The 17,068-nt window shown below is 38.6% G+C and overlaps 2 protein-coding genes and 1 pseudogene across 2 annotated transcripts in view; 2 read left to right on the forward strand and 1 right to left on the reverse strand.

Annotated features, from left to right (window-relative positions):
• The window catches only part of LOC149109104 (uncharacterized), a 4,719-nt gene extending 727 nt beyond the window's left edge, over window positions 1–3,992 (forward strand). The window contains exons 2-5 of the mRNA XM_089294778.1: window positions 51–165; window positions 848–884; window positions 1,857–1,986; window positions 2,120–3,992. Coding sequence (XP_089150904.1) covers window positions 51–165; window positions 848–884; window positions 1,857–1,986; window positions 2,120–2,632 — 795 coding nt within the window. The 3' untranslated portion in view covers window positions 2,633–3,992. The remainder of the gene's footprint in view (window positions 1–50; window positions 166–847; window positions 885–1,856; window positions 1,987–2,119) is intronic.
• Window positions 3,993–5,330: 1,338 nt separating this feature from the next.
• On the forward strand, window positions 5,331–15,389 carry LOC149109105 (uncharacterized). Its single transcript, XM_089294234.1, has 8 exons — window positions 5,331–5,662; window positions 5,789–6,672; window positions 10,406–10,693; window positions 11,257–11,735; window positions 11,816–12,019; window positions 12,233–12,464; window positions 12,925–12,977; window positions 13,412–15,389. The coding sequence occupies exons 3-8, from the start codon at window positions 10,549–10,551 to the stop codon at window positions 14,384–14,386; spliced, it is 2,088 nt and encodes a 695-aa protein (XP_089150360.1). The 5' UTR covers window positions 5,331–5,662; window positions 5,789–6,672; window positions 10,406–10,548; the 3' UTR covers window positions 14,387–15,389.
• A 135-nt stretch (window positions 15,390–15,524) lies between these two features.
• LOC149109106 (uncharacterized) lies at window positions 15,525–17,068 on the reverse strand (annotated as a pseudogene).

The raw sequence follows: 17,068 nt of genomic DNA on the forward strand, positions 1-17,068 counted from the left end.
GTTTTTGGATCTGCATTTGTCAACGTGTTGATGTTATCAATTTTATTCAGGGATGTTTGATGACCAGCTGTCTCAATGGCGGTTCTTGTTTACCCGATAACGAAAAACAAACCTTTTCCTGTTCATGCCGACCATCTTGGACTGGAGACAGATGTGAAAGTAAAGGTAACAGAGAATAAACAAAACAAAAAAGGTTTCCTTAGTAATAAATATGTATTTTTTTTAATATCGAGGAACTGAATGGAAGTCACTCAAGCTAACTTCATTACATAGCCGGCTTTAACCTTCTACCTTTTCTTATATTTAGTTTGGATTCCATCTATTTTGTGTGTATTGTATGAAATTTTATTTTCTATTTTTACTTTCTTTAATTTGTATTCAAGCGTCGCGTGCTTGCAGGTGACAAAACAAGACGTTCACAAGCTGTTTTCTTGGCAAAAGTTGCTTGCCAAAAACCTTTCTGTTTAAGGACAGTTATCGTGACATGACATGAGGAATTTTTTGACAGCTTCGTGAATTCCTTGCTCAAACAGTGTCAAGTAAGCTCTTCAACAAGATTTCTCGGCGAGAGAAAATTTACTCTAGAAAACAAAACTTGTCAGGAAAAGTCAAGGCCACGAATGAGACCTATTTACTCAGAGATCGACATGCATATCTGTGAGGCTTGAAAAAGTTTCGCGCTGGGAACCGAATTTTTACCCCTTCGAACAGGCGAGAAGGTACCTTCGATCTTTCTAGAAAACCCTTCTCTTCTTTATTGTTAGCTATTTTTTTCTAGGAAGATCGAATATTACTACGCTCACAGGGTGCTGTTAAGATCTAATAGATAATAATTTCTTATTTCTAGAACTTCCGACGTGTAAAGAAACTCACGAGCAGAGATTGTAAGTACTGGCTTTCTTAAATTGTTCATCTTTGTTTTTTTTTTTCCAGACCACGAAGATGATCTTTTTTTTTACGGCATATGCTTTATTTCAAAATACAAACATTATTTACAACATGGTGTGTCTGTCAAGTACACATATAAACTACTTACAAGACCAAAAAACATAACATTCCAATGCAGTTCTATTTAAATGTTCCAATATCATTATTTATACCACCTACGCAAGGGAAAAGAGATATCTACCCTTAAAACACTAAATAAATAAAACTAACTGATTAGACTACAACGCTGCCCTTGAAGGAGCATCTTCTTTGTGATATTTAACTATTAGATGAATTTTAATCTATGTTTTCAACGCTATATTTTGTGTTTAATTTACTGACAAAATCAGAGAGAGTAATTGATCTATTGTGGAGTTTGCTGGTGTATGTATAATAGCGCATATACAACATGGTATAATTGAGTTTTCCTAACAGCGTTTTGTTTTCAATTGAAGAGGTGGGAAAAAGGTGAAATAAAGTTTCTTTAACGGACAGGTGTTGATTAGTAAAATTAACGTTATTGAACCATTGAATAACTCCTCACTGGAAAGCTTACAAATTCTTACATAGAATTATAGTCACCAAGAAAGAATTACGCCGCTTCGGTATCAAACAAGATAGTGATTGTTTATATTGTGGAAATGAAGACTCCATCGAACATACCTTTATTAACTGCCAATTTTCAAAAGCTTTCCAGCGAAATTGCACATCTTTTGTAATCGGCATGCATAATTTTCCAAAATCGTTCTGATTTTGTCACGTTGATTTAAACAGTACAACGACAATGTGCCGAGTACTAGCTTCCACAGCTCGGTGTTAGTGCAACTTAAGGTGTGTAAATTAATGCGAGAATTAAGTGAGAAAATGTGTGCAGGCCGATGCTCTTTGGTTGTTATCATACTACTTACATCATTTACTTGCTTCATAAGGTCCACTGGAAACAAGGACTATATACTGAAATTAGGTAACTCGAGTCTTCCTGTGTTCTGTCACATGACCAGTCTTGGCGTATGTGGGGGAGGTGGTTGGACGCTGGTTATCAAAATGAACGGCGCCAAGGTATGATTGGTCCAGTTCCGTTCATCTATCTAAGCTACGGAATCCAGAAATAATTTTACTTAGATAGAAGACCAAGCAACAGCTGTATGTATATTGTGCCGTGTGAGATGGTATTGTCTTTTTTAATACCCAGGGAACTTTTGACTACCATTCTAATCTCTGGCGGAACAACGAATCTTTCAACCTTGAAGCAGGGAAGACTGGGTTTGACTTACAAGAGACCAAGTTACCGACCTATTGGAGCACTCCCTTTTCTAAAATCTGTCTTGGTATGAAGATCGGCCAACAGAATAGGTTCATTGCTTTCAACAAGACTGCCAGCTCTCTGCACTCATTGATTGCTGACGGCAAATACCGTAGTACTTCACTGGGTCGTGATACGTGGAAGTCGCTGATTGGTTCACAAGCCTCCTTACAGACCAATTGTAACAGGGAAGGTTTCAATGTTGTAAGCGCTGATTTGTCTAAAGCAAGGATTGGCATTCTTGGTAACAACGAAAATGACTGTTACACTTGCGATTCAAGAATCGGATTCGGTACAGGAGGTTACCCTGACAACGCCACTAGTTGTGGAAACAGCGCTGATGGCTTATACACAGCAGTAGGTGCAAACATCAATGCAATGGGATACATTTTGGTGCAATGAGACCAAGAACTAGAATCGGGTACAGAACCTAACGATTACAACAACGGGAATGAAAGTGATGAAACTGATGCTGGTTAACGATAACAAAGCTGATTATCTCGATAGCGCTAATCTTAATGTCTCACTTTAATTTAGTTTCCACTGAACAGTACACTTCCTTCAATGATGAGAGTTCTAACCCCTTTTCGATAAGCCCCCCCCCCCTGCCTCTTAACAATTGCCTTCAATGTAAAGTATTTTCCTAAGCAAGCGCTCCTTTCATAACCAGGGTGCCTAGTCCTCTAAACACCCTCTAGTCCAAAAGCTCTCTAAAAGAAACGAATTGACTACCCCCACCCCGTTCAAGTATTCCATCCTTAAGCTACTAAAATTGGTAACCTGGACGCCAAATGAAAATTTTTCCCCGGTAGTTATGGTAACGGTGCGCCCAGCGGATTCAATGAGCCGATCAGTATGGAAGTACCATAAAGTACCATCAAGTTGACAAGTGCATCGTAAAATACAAATAACCGAAAAAAAAACCATCATTAAAGTTATTAATAATTATCATAGTAAATGGTTTGAAGCCAGGAGTATCAGTAGTCTGTATAGTGTGACCGTCCGGGTGAGGGTAGTTCTGAAAAGAACAGTTCTTTTTAGAACTACCCTCACCTGGACGATCACACTATACGAACTATTAATAATTATTGTAAAAAATACGGTTGCATTCAGATATGGATTTTCATTGAACCACGACCTATTTATTTACTTATTAATTTATTAATTTATTAATGTATGGTTTGATTGATTAATTGATTGATTAATAAGTAGATAAATAACTAACGAATTGACAGAAACTTAATAACCAACTGATAAATATACTTATCAACTATAAAAGTCATTGCATGTAAGGGCCATGATACTAGATTTGGCCACAAAGACGCAGCTTAACACCTTTTAAATTTCGAAAGGGAATTTTCTCTCCTCAAGTCTTTGGGTAATTCGTCCCACGCTTAAGGTAATTCCCTTGAAATTGTGCTACTATCAAACTTTTTTTTGAAACTTGGCATTATTAACATTCATGATATGAACATTAAAAAAATGCAATAAAAAAACGGGATCACCGTGCTTGTTTACGCGTCAGCAGGATCTTAAAATGGGGTATTTTTACTGGTTGCGCGTTAAAAATTCGAATCTCCTTCATACAGAATTAAGTCTTGGTTACTTGAAAGACACAAAATTTTATCTTGAAAGTAAAGCTTCTTTTACTCACATAAGCAGTATTGCTTCATTTAAGCCGTTTTTGATTGCCTTGTTGTGGGAATATTGCACTTTTTCGGACAGTTCCGTGGTTAGCTTGAAGTCCTCGCCTTGACCAAAATACACTCAGTACGGAACTATTTTCCATAAAAAAAAAAAATCACGTTCTACTGTCAAACGTTTTTTCTTCTTTAAATATGTTCTTTTTTAGACTGTTCTTAGCAAAAACCTAAAAAAAATCGAGGGTCACCGCGCTCTTTTGAGAGAAAAGGAGCTTCTATTTCGCTATCGAGCTTAGTTTGAGGGAAATCTCTTACGTTTTGCACGTGCACGCGCTCATGTGCGCGCTAATGACACGAAAATCGTGCGCTGTAGGGATGCGCAATGCAATACTAAGGAATCACCTTAATAGACCTTTCCTGCATTCCAGCAAACAATGGCGCCAAGTCGAGGTTAGTGTGAACAAAAATACAGCAAATTACAATGTATGAGAAACGCTTGGTGTACTTCTACAAACTACAAGAGTCATCCAAGAAGGACGGCAAAGGAACTTGTGAACTGAATAAGCACGACATCTCACTCACCAACGAAAACAACACCTTTCTTCATGATGAGATAGGAGTTACGTTGCCGTTGCTGTTGAGGGTGAACTATATTTAATTAGTTTTATCTGAACTATTAAGAATAGCACCTGTTCTGTTACGTTCCACTTTTTAAAACTTATTTATTCAAGAAGACATCGTTGTTAAGCCAAGTTCGATGTCATTGCTCTCTTCCCTTCTTTCTCCAGACACGGATTGATTTTATACCGAAAAGGGAATGTTTTATTGCTAAAATTCTGCTGCCATGGATAACATATCATCCATTGCAATTACACGTCAGAGTCTTTTATCTATATAATTATCATATGTTGAATTATTGTCGGAATTGTGCCGTTTGTCAGGAAACCTATTGCTTGTGCCTTGGACTCTATGCATAACAAAGTAGCTGTACTTGAATAAATAAAAGTAGATTAAATTAAAGTTAGATCAATGTAGAGTACAGGATCAGCTTTGAACGAACAGACTCTATAACTGACGCAAAGCTGATCAAATAGTTGAAGATGGTTTCTTTAATTTCAAAGCTTTGATCTGGCTCAATGTTTCAGTTGGCCCGCAAAACTGGTTATTTTGAAAAGCTAAAAAAGCTCAGCTTATGTTATATTTGAAATATTTGTTTATTTATTTACAGTGTCAATTAGCACATTTAATAGTGCTAAATACATTTGACACGTAAATGAAGTTATTATTATTAATATTAATATTATTATTATTATTATAATTATTAAATAAAGATTACTTGTTGACATATGAAATATTGTGCTATGCAGAAGTGGTAGAAGACAAACTAAAAATTTGAGAAATATAACTGCACCCTTCAAATTACCCTGGTTACAAATTTTACACCTGATAAGCCTGGGATCCGCGCGAACCCATGATATGGGACAATTTTTCTATTTTTAGAACAAATTGCGCCATCATGACGTCATATACCCGCGCGGATCCACGCACATGTCGGGGACTCTCGCGCGGATGTTGTCATGTTGCCTGATCAAATGGTGAGAGTTGAGAGATTTATACAGCAATGGCAGGGTTTGACAGCTGTAAATAACTTGAAATGGAAGTCGATAGCTCTGTTAAACGAGTAAATGATTCAAATTTGGAAGAAATCAGCTCAGCCACACAGCAAAAGAGGGTGAAAACGATGTTTGAGACACTCTGGAGTGACACGAACAGTGGGAAACCATTTCAGGTGCGCAAGTCGCTTGGTTTTAGATTTGTAACTTTTACTTACACGGCATCGGTTTTCACGCTCTTTTCCGAACTTTCTGGACTAAAATAAGTTAATTGACACCGAATGTATTTCAGTTATGTCCAGGTTGGTAAACTTAACCTTCGTGCACACATTCTTGCTAAGAGCAACGAATTAAGATCTCTTGAAGCCCTCGCAGCAGATCTCCAGGATCCCAGAGTAGAGGTTCGCGTCGAGGTTGTGGGAAAAAGTGGAAAGCCATCCCTGGTTGTCGTGAAGAAACAGAAAGCTACTCTCTCTGACGACGTGCCTTTTGACGACGTGCGACTCGTTGTTGATGCAAATGGTGAATATCGTTAGTTTGTGTACCACTTTGAGCTCGTAAGAAGGGGCACGATGAATATTAAGCAGTCGGAACAACTGAGAAATGCAATAAACGAAGTCGCGGAGAATTGTCCTTGCTCTGGAGTGGACATTAAGATAACTGACCAGCAGGATTATCTGTCCTCAGAAGTAGAAGAACAGACCCTTCCTTGGCGCAGAGTTTTGTCAAGAAATTGCGCACGAGTGATAAAAAATGTCCAATCTGAGAGTGGAAGGAAGTGTCGATGCTGTTACAAAATGGGACAGAAACTGTCAGAACGCCTTAACCAAAAGAAGTCTCTGACTCAAGAAGACGTAACGAGCAGACAGTCTGCGTCATCCAAAGTTCGCTTCAGTTGCCTCCGTCCAAAGAGCCAAAGTAAGCGATTGAAAAATGTGCAGCAATCAAGGAAAAACAGCAAAACAGGTCAGACGATACAGAAAGAAGTTCTCCGTTTTACTGTCTGATACACATAGCTCTGACTTGGACAAATTGATGGAGAGAGTTGAAAGTACACCCATGGGAAGAAAGGAATTTGAAAAATGTGTGGCGGACGCTGATCGTTTCCGACCCGGTGCAGGACATGTCTTGCGTGAGATATGAGACTCGGACAAAGCGAATTTCCGGAAAGATCAGAGGAAAAACGGTAAGGTTTAGTAGGGTATGTAATTCGACCTACATGCGTCAGGCAGCACTCTCAAATGCTAAATTGTAAATTGGTCCGAAGATGATAGGAAATTAAGAGGAATTATCAGTAATTGTGCATGAGAATTAGTAAGCAAATAACTTAAGGGATGCAGTAAGTGACAAGTTTACTCCACAGCACAAATATATCTGTCATGAACACCCCTGGTGTGTTTATATTCATCCACTGTTCCAGCTCCCCCCCCCCCCCCCCCTCTCAAACTCCCCCAAAAAGTTAGGGGGCATAGAGCCCGGGGGTTACTCCCCTATATGGGCTATATAGGTATGTGCCGCGGGATAGGGTATGGTTTTTTGAGGTTCTCGATTCTTAAATAAGGTATCATTTTCGCCCATGTTGGCATGGTGTCCCAGTGTGATCCTCAGATAGGGTGCCTAAATTGTATCAGCTAAAATTGACTCGTTCAAGCTATTTTGAGTTTTTGTTCTCCCCTTGCAGAGGATGTCATTTTACAGGTTTGGGCCTCAAATAGGGTATCAATTTTCGTTTGATTCATCCTTAAATAGGGTCAGGGTTTAAGACCCTTCGCGGCACACAACTATCCGAAATTTATGGGAGTACCCCCCGCCCCGGGGCATAGGGCTTCATATGCATGTTGTCCTGCTTAAAGGTGTAAATTTCTGCCTACTGGTCTCACTTAGGGTGTTGGGCAAAATGTCAGAGGAATAAAAGTAGAAAATATAAATTCCGTATTTTTTAAAGGAGTAGGTCACTCCAGAAACCGTGTATTTTTTTCCGTCACCAATAAAAAGTTCACATTGAGTTGAGTTACTCACCGTTGTTTTAGCTTCTGAACTGGATGCGATCCTAATGAAAAAGAAGTGAACAGTTCGACACCGGGAGCCGCCATTTTGAAAGGATCTTGAAGGCCAGGCCGCGTATACCTGACGTCATTCCGTCCGAGAATGTGTTTGTTCGTTTGAGCTTTAGTATGGCTGCGCTTGAAGCTAGAACGTGCTAGTGATTCCGGGGATGATAATAATCAAGTTGAATGGAACGATTGGTTGGAAAATGCTCTGTGGTGTACTTGTGAGAGATGTGCAGCCATGCTGACGCAAAGAGAATGTGTTTGTTGCCGAGAACAGCCGGAGTAGGTCACCAAGATGGAAGGTACATTTTACAGTACAATTGCAATGGACGCAGTTAGCGGAAGAGGAAGTTTATTATTAATTGTATATTGCTCTCAGAATTGAATTGGTGGCTTAAATAAATCCCGAGTATAATGCTTTTGATCTGATTTGTCTCCATTTTTATTTTACTGGCGGTTCAATGCGGAGGGAGTTCTGGTATCACAGAAACTGACGAGTTTTCAATGGTGTGTTTAAATCGGGCGAATGCTTTCCACCTCACAAGTCCGTGTTTTTACTTATAAAATTTCGATACTTTTTGCTCGTGCTCGTACGTGTTTGCCAGGTTTCTTTACACTTATGGACTACGTGGATTCGTGTGAAATACGCAGTGACTTTACATGTAAGATGCGAAGTGAAATCGACGTCTTTGACGTGAAATGTGAAATTGACGACATTCCTTATCATTACATAAGATTTTTTGTGAGAATTGTAATTTGTATTGTTGGAAAGCTAAGCATATGTAATAGATTTTGGATAGAAGAAAAAAGTTTATGGAACTTTTACATGCGTAAACATCAGCTGATGAAGGAAAATTCACTCTGCTAGTGTGTTTATCCGTATCGCATGTGTCGTGTTTACTCGCCTCGTTACTTGACAAAGCATGCAGTAAAATTAAAGCTTCATTTTTTACCGTAGATTTGCTTTCATTAGCAACTGTAATTCCCAAAAATGATGTGAATGCAAAAACACTGTCCTTAATTAATGATGAATCGTGTTGATAAAATTGAAAACAAACTGTAACACATTTCAGACAAAATATTATTTACATGCGGATATCGGATTGCGCTATAGCAGGAGTTGTTATCGGTAATTGTCGATATGTAGATAGGACTGATGTACAGTTAACTACTTCTTCCGATGTATTCCAAATCAAATTAGATAGCATTTAAAAATTTGTAAGTATTTTAACTCATCCCTGGCTGTCAAGGCCGATTATTAAACACGCTCTGATTTTGGCCCACACAAGAGATTTATAAAGCGAAAAAAATACTTTTTCGATAAAAGGAAACCGTACCGGGTTAGTTTGACTTGTAATTTTAAAGAAATCTGCAGGGCATTTGAAGTTCCCTCGGTACCCTAAGAAATTTAATATATCACTTCCAAAAAACGCATGCAGTCGCTATGCATCAATGAACACGAAAACACGAAAACCCTAGCGCCAGTCTACGAAATATAATGAATTAAAGCTTGTAACATAGAAGCTTTTTTTATAAATACTGGTAAGACTGGTAAATGATGAAAATAATTTCATTCAGCCATTTTCCCTGTTATTATAGAAAAAAAAAGTGGCAAACTGATTATACACGAAAGTGACCCGTGATTCACGCCGTTTTAGCGTCTTTTTCGTGAAAATATATTGCCTGAGGGGTCGAAAATTTTTGGCGACTAAAATACTTGTGCTGGCGACCAAACCTCAAAACTTAGGGGCCAGCTGGCCCCAAGGTTTTTTCTTGAATTTCAAGCCCTGTCGTCTAGCGAGGAGCTTCAATTTCTTGCGCAGAAATAATATTTACCCAATCAAGTCAACGACAGTTCTGCCGGGCAAAAATGTTTTTAAAAATGAAAAGTATAACTGATAGCTACCTCTTTTCGCTCCTTGCGATGCGCCGTTCGCCTGCAATACGTGCCTTTACAAGGGCCTTCCGTTGAAAAATTGTCGGAAAGCATTTTTCTTCAATGACCTCCTTCTTGTGTTTCCAGCCACAAGCTCAAATCGGTATTGAGTTTTGAAACAGTCGTCTGTGAAATGCTCGTTGCACACGTACACATTTTCGAGTTTTTTTGGCATGAATCTCTCATCCCGACGTAGCTGTTCGAACCACTTCTTTGGCAATTTCTTGTTCTTTTTAGGCAAGTTAAGGGAAGTCACTCCCCTTTCCCTATCCTTTTCGGTTCCGGTTTTACAGCCTGGGCCAAATTTTTCAGCTCACAACTGAATTTAGAACAGAAAAGAAGAGCATTAGCCTTTGAGCTTTGCGCCAATTCGGACGGAATGACGTCACGGATATGCGGCCTGGCCTTCAAGATCCTTTCAAAATGGCGGCTCCCGGTGTCGAACTTTTCACTTCTTTTTCATTGGGATCGCATCCACTTCAGAAGCTAAAACAACGGTGAGTAACTCAACTCAATGTGAACTTTTTATTGGTGATGGGAAAAAATACACGGTTTTTGGAGTGACCTACTCCTTTAATAATTTGGTATCTTTCAAGAGGGTAAAAATAGCTTGCGCCAGACCACTGGTCTCCTTCAAGGGTTTAATTCAAAATTTCTGACAAACATCCCTGTCTGTTCTAGAACAGCAATAAGAAATGCTGTTAATTAATGTTCATGTATGTATGTGGAGGGCTTTTTCTTCTGGATCCATCTTATGATCAGAAGGGAGTCTGTTGCAAACTTGTCCAGCATTAAAATTTGAAATCCTGTATTGTCCACATATTTGGATGGGCATGCAAAGAATAACCCAGTAGCTTGGTGGTTCTTTTACATATAGCTCATACCTTTTTCATTAATTTATGCTTCTCCTTATTATACACATTCTATTACAGGATATGGACATCGATCTAATCGTTGGACGCAGGCGTCTTGGCGAGTGGCTCTTGCCATTTATGCGCGCTGCCCGGCCCTGTTTGATGACCTCAGGAAGCTGGATATTCTCCAGCTGCCATGCAGGAGGTCCTTGGAGAGGGTAATGGCAAAGAGAACAGTAGAGGATGGTATCCATGAAGAAAGAATCATCGAGCAACTCTCTTTGTTTAATCAATTTAAAACCACTGCAGTCCTCAGTGGAAGACCAGAGCCACTGGGAGTTGGACAGCTCCTTTTTGATGAGACAAAGGAGAATAGAGGGTATTCCCTTTGTTAACATCATAACAGCCAAATTGGTGTACCTTATTTAAAAAAGAATTTTGACTATCTTCCTTTGCTTGGTACGTCTGCATGGCTGCAATCAATGATGTTATTTGAATCCTACAGGGCTCATTGAACATGAATTAATGCACCTTACTTAAATTTTAAGTGTTTTTTGTTTTGTTTTGTTTTGTTTTGTTTTTTTGCTGTCTTGTTGGAGCAGTATTAACTGAGTTAAATTTGACAAAATTAATCATAGTTGTTCCAATTACATATTTTAACAAATAGCTGGCTCAATATACAATTTTGCCAGAACCCTTTTATTATTGCGTTTACTCAACTTATGTTGTCGTTAGTTTAAATTAAATTATTACTTTCAGATCCATTCAATGATTCAAAACTGTTGTTGGATTGGTAAAGCCTTTAATCCTGATTTATCACCATAATCCCTCAAATAGAAAGTAAATACCAATCAGTTAACTGGCTATAGTTTGAAATTATTTTTAACTGAAATTTCAGACCATGAAATGCTTTTAAAATTGTAATTAACAGGTGCAGAGTAAGATCCAGATCCATTGCACAGATGGTGTCGCCATTGGTTATGCAATGAGTGAAAATGACTGGTCATGTCTCCATGATGTTTATGAGTCCCTGTTTGCCTCAGAAAATGGAATTGGTCAAAAAGCAAGTTATGTTCTTCAGACCTACTGGCAGGATTTGACATCTGGGTTTGAGTTTGCTGGGCCTTACTTTCTCCGTGAAGTACCCCTGGATGGAAAGTTCCTACATGACATCATCTTTAAGGTGATCAGTACCCTTGAAAAGTACCGGTTCCATGTCATTCTATTGGTTGGTGATGGAGCTTCCTGTAACTTAGTGCTTTTCAAGAGGCTGTGTGGCTATGCAAATGAGCAGCTCCCAGTAGAAGACAGTGGTCATGAGCAATACCGGTTCAAGGCCAGTTTCATCAATCCATTCAGCACCAGATCAGACAAAACCTGCTTTGTCATGATATGCCCTGCTCACCAGGTATGGCCTTCTAATTTAATTATTCTCGTAGTGTGTGCAATTTGTAACACCTGGGTGTTATTGTTTCTTATATTTTCCAGTTAAAGAACGTCATTGCAGCTTTGTACAGTTCAAGGAACAAGGGCAAAAAAGCTTTTGAGAAGGGAGGTACTACTTTTGGCTGGCAGCCAATAATTGATCAATACCTCAGGGATCAAGAGAGATCTGCAAAACGACTAGGTAAGCGTGTTCCTGGTCTGAGGTATAGCTATGTGCAACGTGACTGCTGGACAAATATAATGCAGGTAAGAGAGGAAAATTAGCATAATTTTGTAGAACTTTATAGATCCTTAGCTTGAAAATAAATAAAATGATGGAAGAATGATAATTTATGCCACACACGCACATACTGGCAGGAATTAATGTTACAAATATTTGTTTTACAATTTAGACGAAGCCTCCAATTTTATGAACGAAAGAGTGATAAGCGGTTTTGTTTACTTTTACATTTTCTACAGCAACGTTGTATGATTGCAGCCTTGGAAGAATATGCAAGTTTGAGTAGTGAAGGCCCAGAAAAAAGTGATGTTGTGAAAGAAACTGCAAGGTACCTACAAGCATGCCACCTCATTTTTGAAAAGGGAATCCTGAGCCATGTGTTTATAAGATCCAATGGGTCGGCTGTATTCAAAAACATACAACAGGGATGGAGATATTTTGAAGAATGGGCAGATGAGCACAACAACACAGGTATGTATACATCAAAAACTTTATTCAGTTAACATAAGTTGTTTGCCCAGTAAAGGTACTATTAATACAGGCATCATATAAAGAAACAAAAAAAAGATTAAAAGTCAAACAATTGGGTCACTTCACCTGGCTGTCCTTATACTTAAAAATGAAGGTCAGTCTGGTTGATGATGATGTGATTCAAATGTTTAACATTCAACATTTGGATCAATAAGCGTCAATCACATTCGCATTTTTTTATTAGATCTCTGTTTTTACTTGGCCACTTGAAAGCTACACTTTCATGGGAATATCAATAACTGTGTGCTAGTTAACCAGTAAACCAGGTCATAATAAACACAACACCAAAATACTGTAATTAATGATATTTACAGTACATCCCTCTTTCTGATCCCTTATCCCTAACTTTTTGGGGTGGCAAACTGGACTATGTCTCAGTTGTCCTTTTAATTCTTTGCAGAATATGTGGACAACTCCAAACGAGCTCGTGCAGCAAAGTTTTTAGCATGGCAGGTATTGCAGAATAAAGATTAATTTATTTATTAACATTTCTTGTTTACTTGTTCTTGAATGTACATTTTAAAGATCACATTACATCGCTCCTGGTCCTTTGAGGGAAGACAAGTGTTCCCTTTAATGGGGCAATAGTATATATTATATTTAATTATTGTATGTAGCTGCTGGGACTATGACTAATATGTAATGCCTTCTTACAGGATGTTTATGGCTTAAGATGATTAAAAAAGCAGTCAATTGTAAAAGACACAACCACATCAGCTTTGCTGCAAAACATTTATCATGTATCAATAAAAGTTGTACAATAGAAGTATTATTATTATAATTATTATTTAACAATATATATGTGAATGTGAGCTGGGATCAGTTGTTTAGTAAGCCCTTAATGGTATTTCTTATTTAGCTTGCCTTTTTAATTTCTTTCCTTCTAGACATTTGACCTTCAAAGAGTCATGGTCTTTGGATTTAAGCAGTTCTCATCATACCTTTTTGAGAATTTTCCTGGATACACACTGTCTCCATTGCGGCTCTCGATTAGTCGCCTTGAATCCCTTTTTGGCACACTCAAGTTCCATGCCCATGGTTCTCTAAGTGCAGGGAATTATGGGTCATTTCTTGGAAGGATTCAGTTGAGACAGGAGCTGAAGCTCACTGCTAGAGCCACAAGCCATGATCAGAAGGGTTACTGGGACCAAGAGGTCCATATATCTGGCCCCACAAGTGTGTCCACATTGAGCACTGATCATCAACAGCCTTACATTGAAATCATGGCACATTTTGTTCCTTATGGTTATCAGGGTGTTGAAGAATTTATCTTTCCATACCAAATTTCTCAAAGCACTTTTCAGGGTAGGCAAGGTAGCTCTGCATGCACCCTAATAGCCCTTGTAATGGGTTTCAAATTCTCTTCTGGGTTGATTGGTGAACCAAAGAAAGTTCTTGAAGAGGGTTGGTTTGGCCATGTGGTATCAAGTATTTCTGAAGGCAATAAAATCTTTGATGAGTGCTTTTCTGCTGCAGGAGTTGGTGGGCTTGATGTAGAAGATGCATTTAGCTCTGTTGGAGATGATCTACCTCTCCTTTCCTATGAGGATCCCAAAGTTTTTTTTATTAATGGTAATAACTTCCAGGATGTCATTTCAAATGTCAGGGAACGGGCAAACATGAAAAGGAAATCAGTTGATATCTTTGTATCTGGTGGGAGGACTGTAGTAGTTTTAGTTTGGGAAAATGGGGCAAGTGCAATTTTCGATAGCCACAGGCATTTACAGTATGGGTGTATTCTCTCCCATTCCCTACCGTCCAAAGAAAATGAGTTGATATTGTGGCTTGCCAAGACATCCCAGAAGTTTTACAGCACCTCAATACAGTATGCCCAAATTACTTGGGTGGAGTACAACGGATAAATGTAGTACATGTCAAAATGTGCCTTGTCATTTTAGAAGAAAAAAGTACATTTAGTACAGCTTAGTCAGCTAAAAACTGTTGTGTGGCAGAAGTTTAAGTTGTAGATAATAATTATTATCATAAAAACTCTTTTCAGCCTGGAAGTTCAACTTTTTAACGAAATGCTGTCTCGTTTTTAAGCTGGCTGCACTTTGCCATTAGTCATCAGTCACCATTTTACATAGGAACAAGAAAATGTCACACTGTAAATATAATAATTATTATTAATAGCCTTGTAAAGTCATTCAGCACATTTCTAAATTATTATCATGGTTCCTTAATGTGGTGAAAATTGATTACCAAACAGCATTTAAAAAAATCATTTAAGAGTCTGCCTTTCAACTATTAGGGGGCAGTAAAAAAATAACTGATATATGATTTGGAGGCCCCCCTCCAGCTCTCCTTATGATAATATAAGTCCACCTTTCCATTATTTGAGTACTCCTTCAAAAATGTATGTATCAGCGAGAAATATGCCCTACAAGTACTTAGAGCTTTTAATTACATCATACAGATGTTTGAAACCACTTGCAATAGTCTTCATTGCCAAACTATAACTGTTATTCACTAAATATAGATCAGCTCTTAAGATTACAGAAACTGATATTTCAGGTGGCCATGTTATTTGCACGTAAGATCCAACTTGTAGTGTATTAAACAATTTTCTTGATCCTTTATTTATTGCATATTTAAAATGGTGTTCATGTAACATATAAAGCTTGAATCATACCTGAGAACTAAATAATTATATTTTTGTGCTGTTAAAGACATACAGTCGCTTGATGGGTCGATCATTGAATTCATGTAAATGCACGCAAATTTAGCCCTAGCAACAAAATAACAATAATTTAACAGATATATTTTTTTGGTTAATTTTTCTGTAGCCCTTACACTTACTGAGTTTGAGTACCAATGTACCTGACTAGCTGAGTGTAGCTCTCAATAAAAAGACCAACCTTTTAAGCTGTCACTTCTGGTTATTCTTTTGCTATCATATTTTTGCAGTAAAAATGAGACTTGTCATATTTTATAAGGCAAGCTGATGCTGCCCCAAGTATAAACCATTACAGTGTGACTACTCGAAACGGGCCACCGCCAAGAAGAAAGCTTGTAAGACATTATTAAACATCCTCAATTAAGCACGCTTATCGACGCTGTAAGTTTTCAGCTTGTCCCTCAAGCTTTGGTCGGCTGAAACGACTTTGCCCTCCTGTATCAGTTTTTTCTCTTCTTGAGCACTGTAGAATTCCTTAAATCTGGTATTACATATTTTCTTAACTAGCTCTTGCATATGGAGCAAACCCTAACCTCCTCGACTGGTACCGTGCACGCCCTTTTAGATGCTACCAAAAATAACTCTTGTAGCTCCTCATCAAGAGCAACTGATTGTTTGGTCAGCTTCATAAGGTTTTTCGGATATCTCTTCAGATTTTTTTCAGTCAACATTTCTCTTAATCTTTTATCTAACGTTAACAAAACAACAGTAAACTTACTACTAAAGAAAGTCAACTTTCCTTCGTCCAAAGTTTTTAGACGCAAAGGCAAATATGTTTTCTCCTCTGCAGAACAGACCATTTCAGACATGATTTTTACTTCGGCTGCATAATTATCCTTTGTCGCTTCAGAAACTTTCCTGACTCCTTTCCGTCCGTTAACAATCTTCTCCCTTCCTTTCCGTAGCTTATGCAGCGCCGCCCCAGATACTCTAGCAACGTCCACAAAGTCGGAATCGACAACAGTGTCCGCGCCTTCACTTGCAATGGTGTGGGTTTTCTGTTTGTCAATGTCAATCTTAATTTGCATGACTGCACTGTGAAAATTTTCGTAAAGTGCCCAGTAGATGGTGTTAAGAACAACGGCGGCATGAAAGTTGACTTCGTCAGTTTCGTTCTCTTGCAATTGAATGGTGGTGACAATTACCCTTTTCATGTTTTCCCAGAGTTCTGATTCCTCCACGGTCAACAACAATTGGGAACAAATAACTGAAAACAAAGCCCGTCTATCACTTTTTTTCACCTTAGCGCCGGATATTTCGGTAAAAGCTTTAATTATTTTGGAATAAATATCCCGACAAAACTTCACAAACATTTCCTTAACCGTGTCGCCATTGAGTAGGGTGGACACCATTTGCTTGCGAAGGGGAAATATTGACACAGATTTTTCATTTCTTAATTCATTTTCGCAGTGTGTTTGTGCACTCAAAACGTAAGATATAAGAGTCTCCTCCAGCCTTTTCACGTCGTTGGTAGAAAGGTATTTTCCAGAACTCTTTTTCCTCTTCTCTTTACTGGACTCATTCCCCTCTTTGTTTGTGGCTTTTGGTACCTTTTTTCTCCTTGCATCTTTCTGTCCTCTCCTTGGTGAATCCTCACCCGACATGTCCGACAGATCCTCTCCACTCGATAAGTCGGAAAAGTCACTCCACTCCTCTTCTGAATCATCCTCACCTTCATGGTCTTCATGGTCATTGTCAAGGAAGTTCTCAAGGAGGGCTTGGCTTAAATTAGGAAGCGAAACTGCTGAGAGAAATCCTATATCTGCCTCACTCACGAAGGTAATTTCGGACGCCATTTTTCTCCGCGCGACATCCGCAAAAATCCTCGCAGCAAATACGCGCGTGTGCTGCACGCGATGGCGCAATT

The sequence above is a fragment of the Orbicella faveolata genome, unplaced genomic scaffold (assembly GCF_042242905.1).
Source record: "Orbicella faveolata isolate gen_17 unplaced genomic scaffold, um_ofav_v1 contig_25, whole genome shotgun sequence".
NCBI classification, from domain to species: Eukaryota; Metazoa; Cnidaria; class Anthozoa; order Scleractinia; family Merulinidae; genus Orbicella; species Orbicella faveolata.

Coding starts and splice junctions, on each gene's coding strand:
- LOC149109105 (XM_089294234.1), top strand. CDS start 10,549: ATGGCAAAGAGAACAGTAGAGGATGGTATCCATGAAGAAAGAATCATC. Junction 12,020..12,232: donor GCTGGACAAATATAATGCAG/GTAAGAGAGGAA, acceptor CATTTTCTACAG/CAACGTTGTATGATTGCAGC. Junction 12,465..12,924: donor AGATGAGCACAACAACACAG/GTATGTATACAT, acceptor AATTCTTTGCAG/AATATGTGGACAACTCCAAA.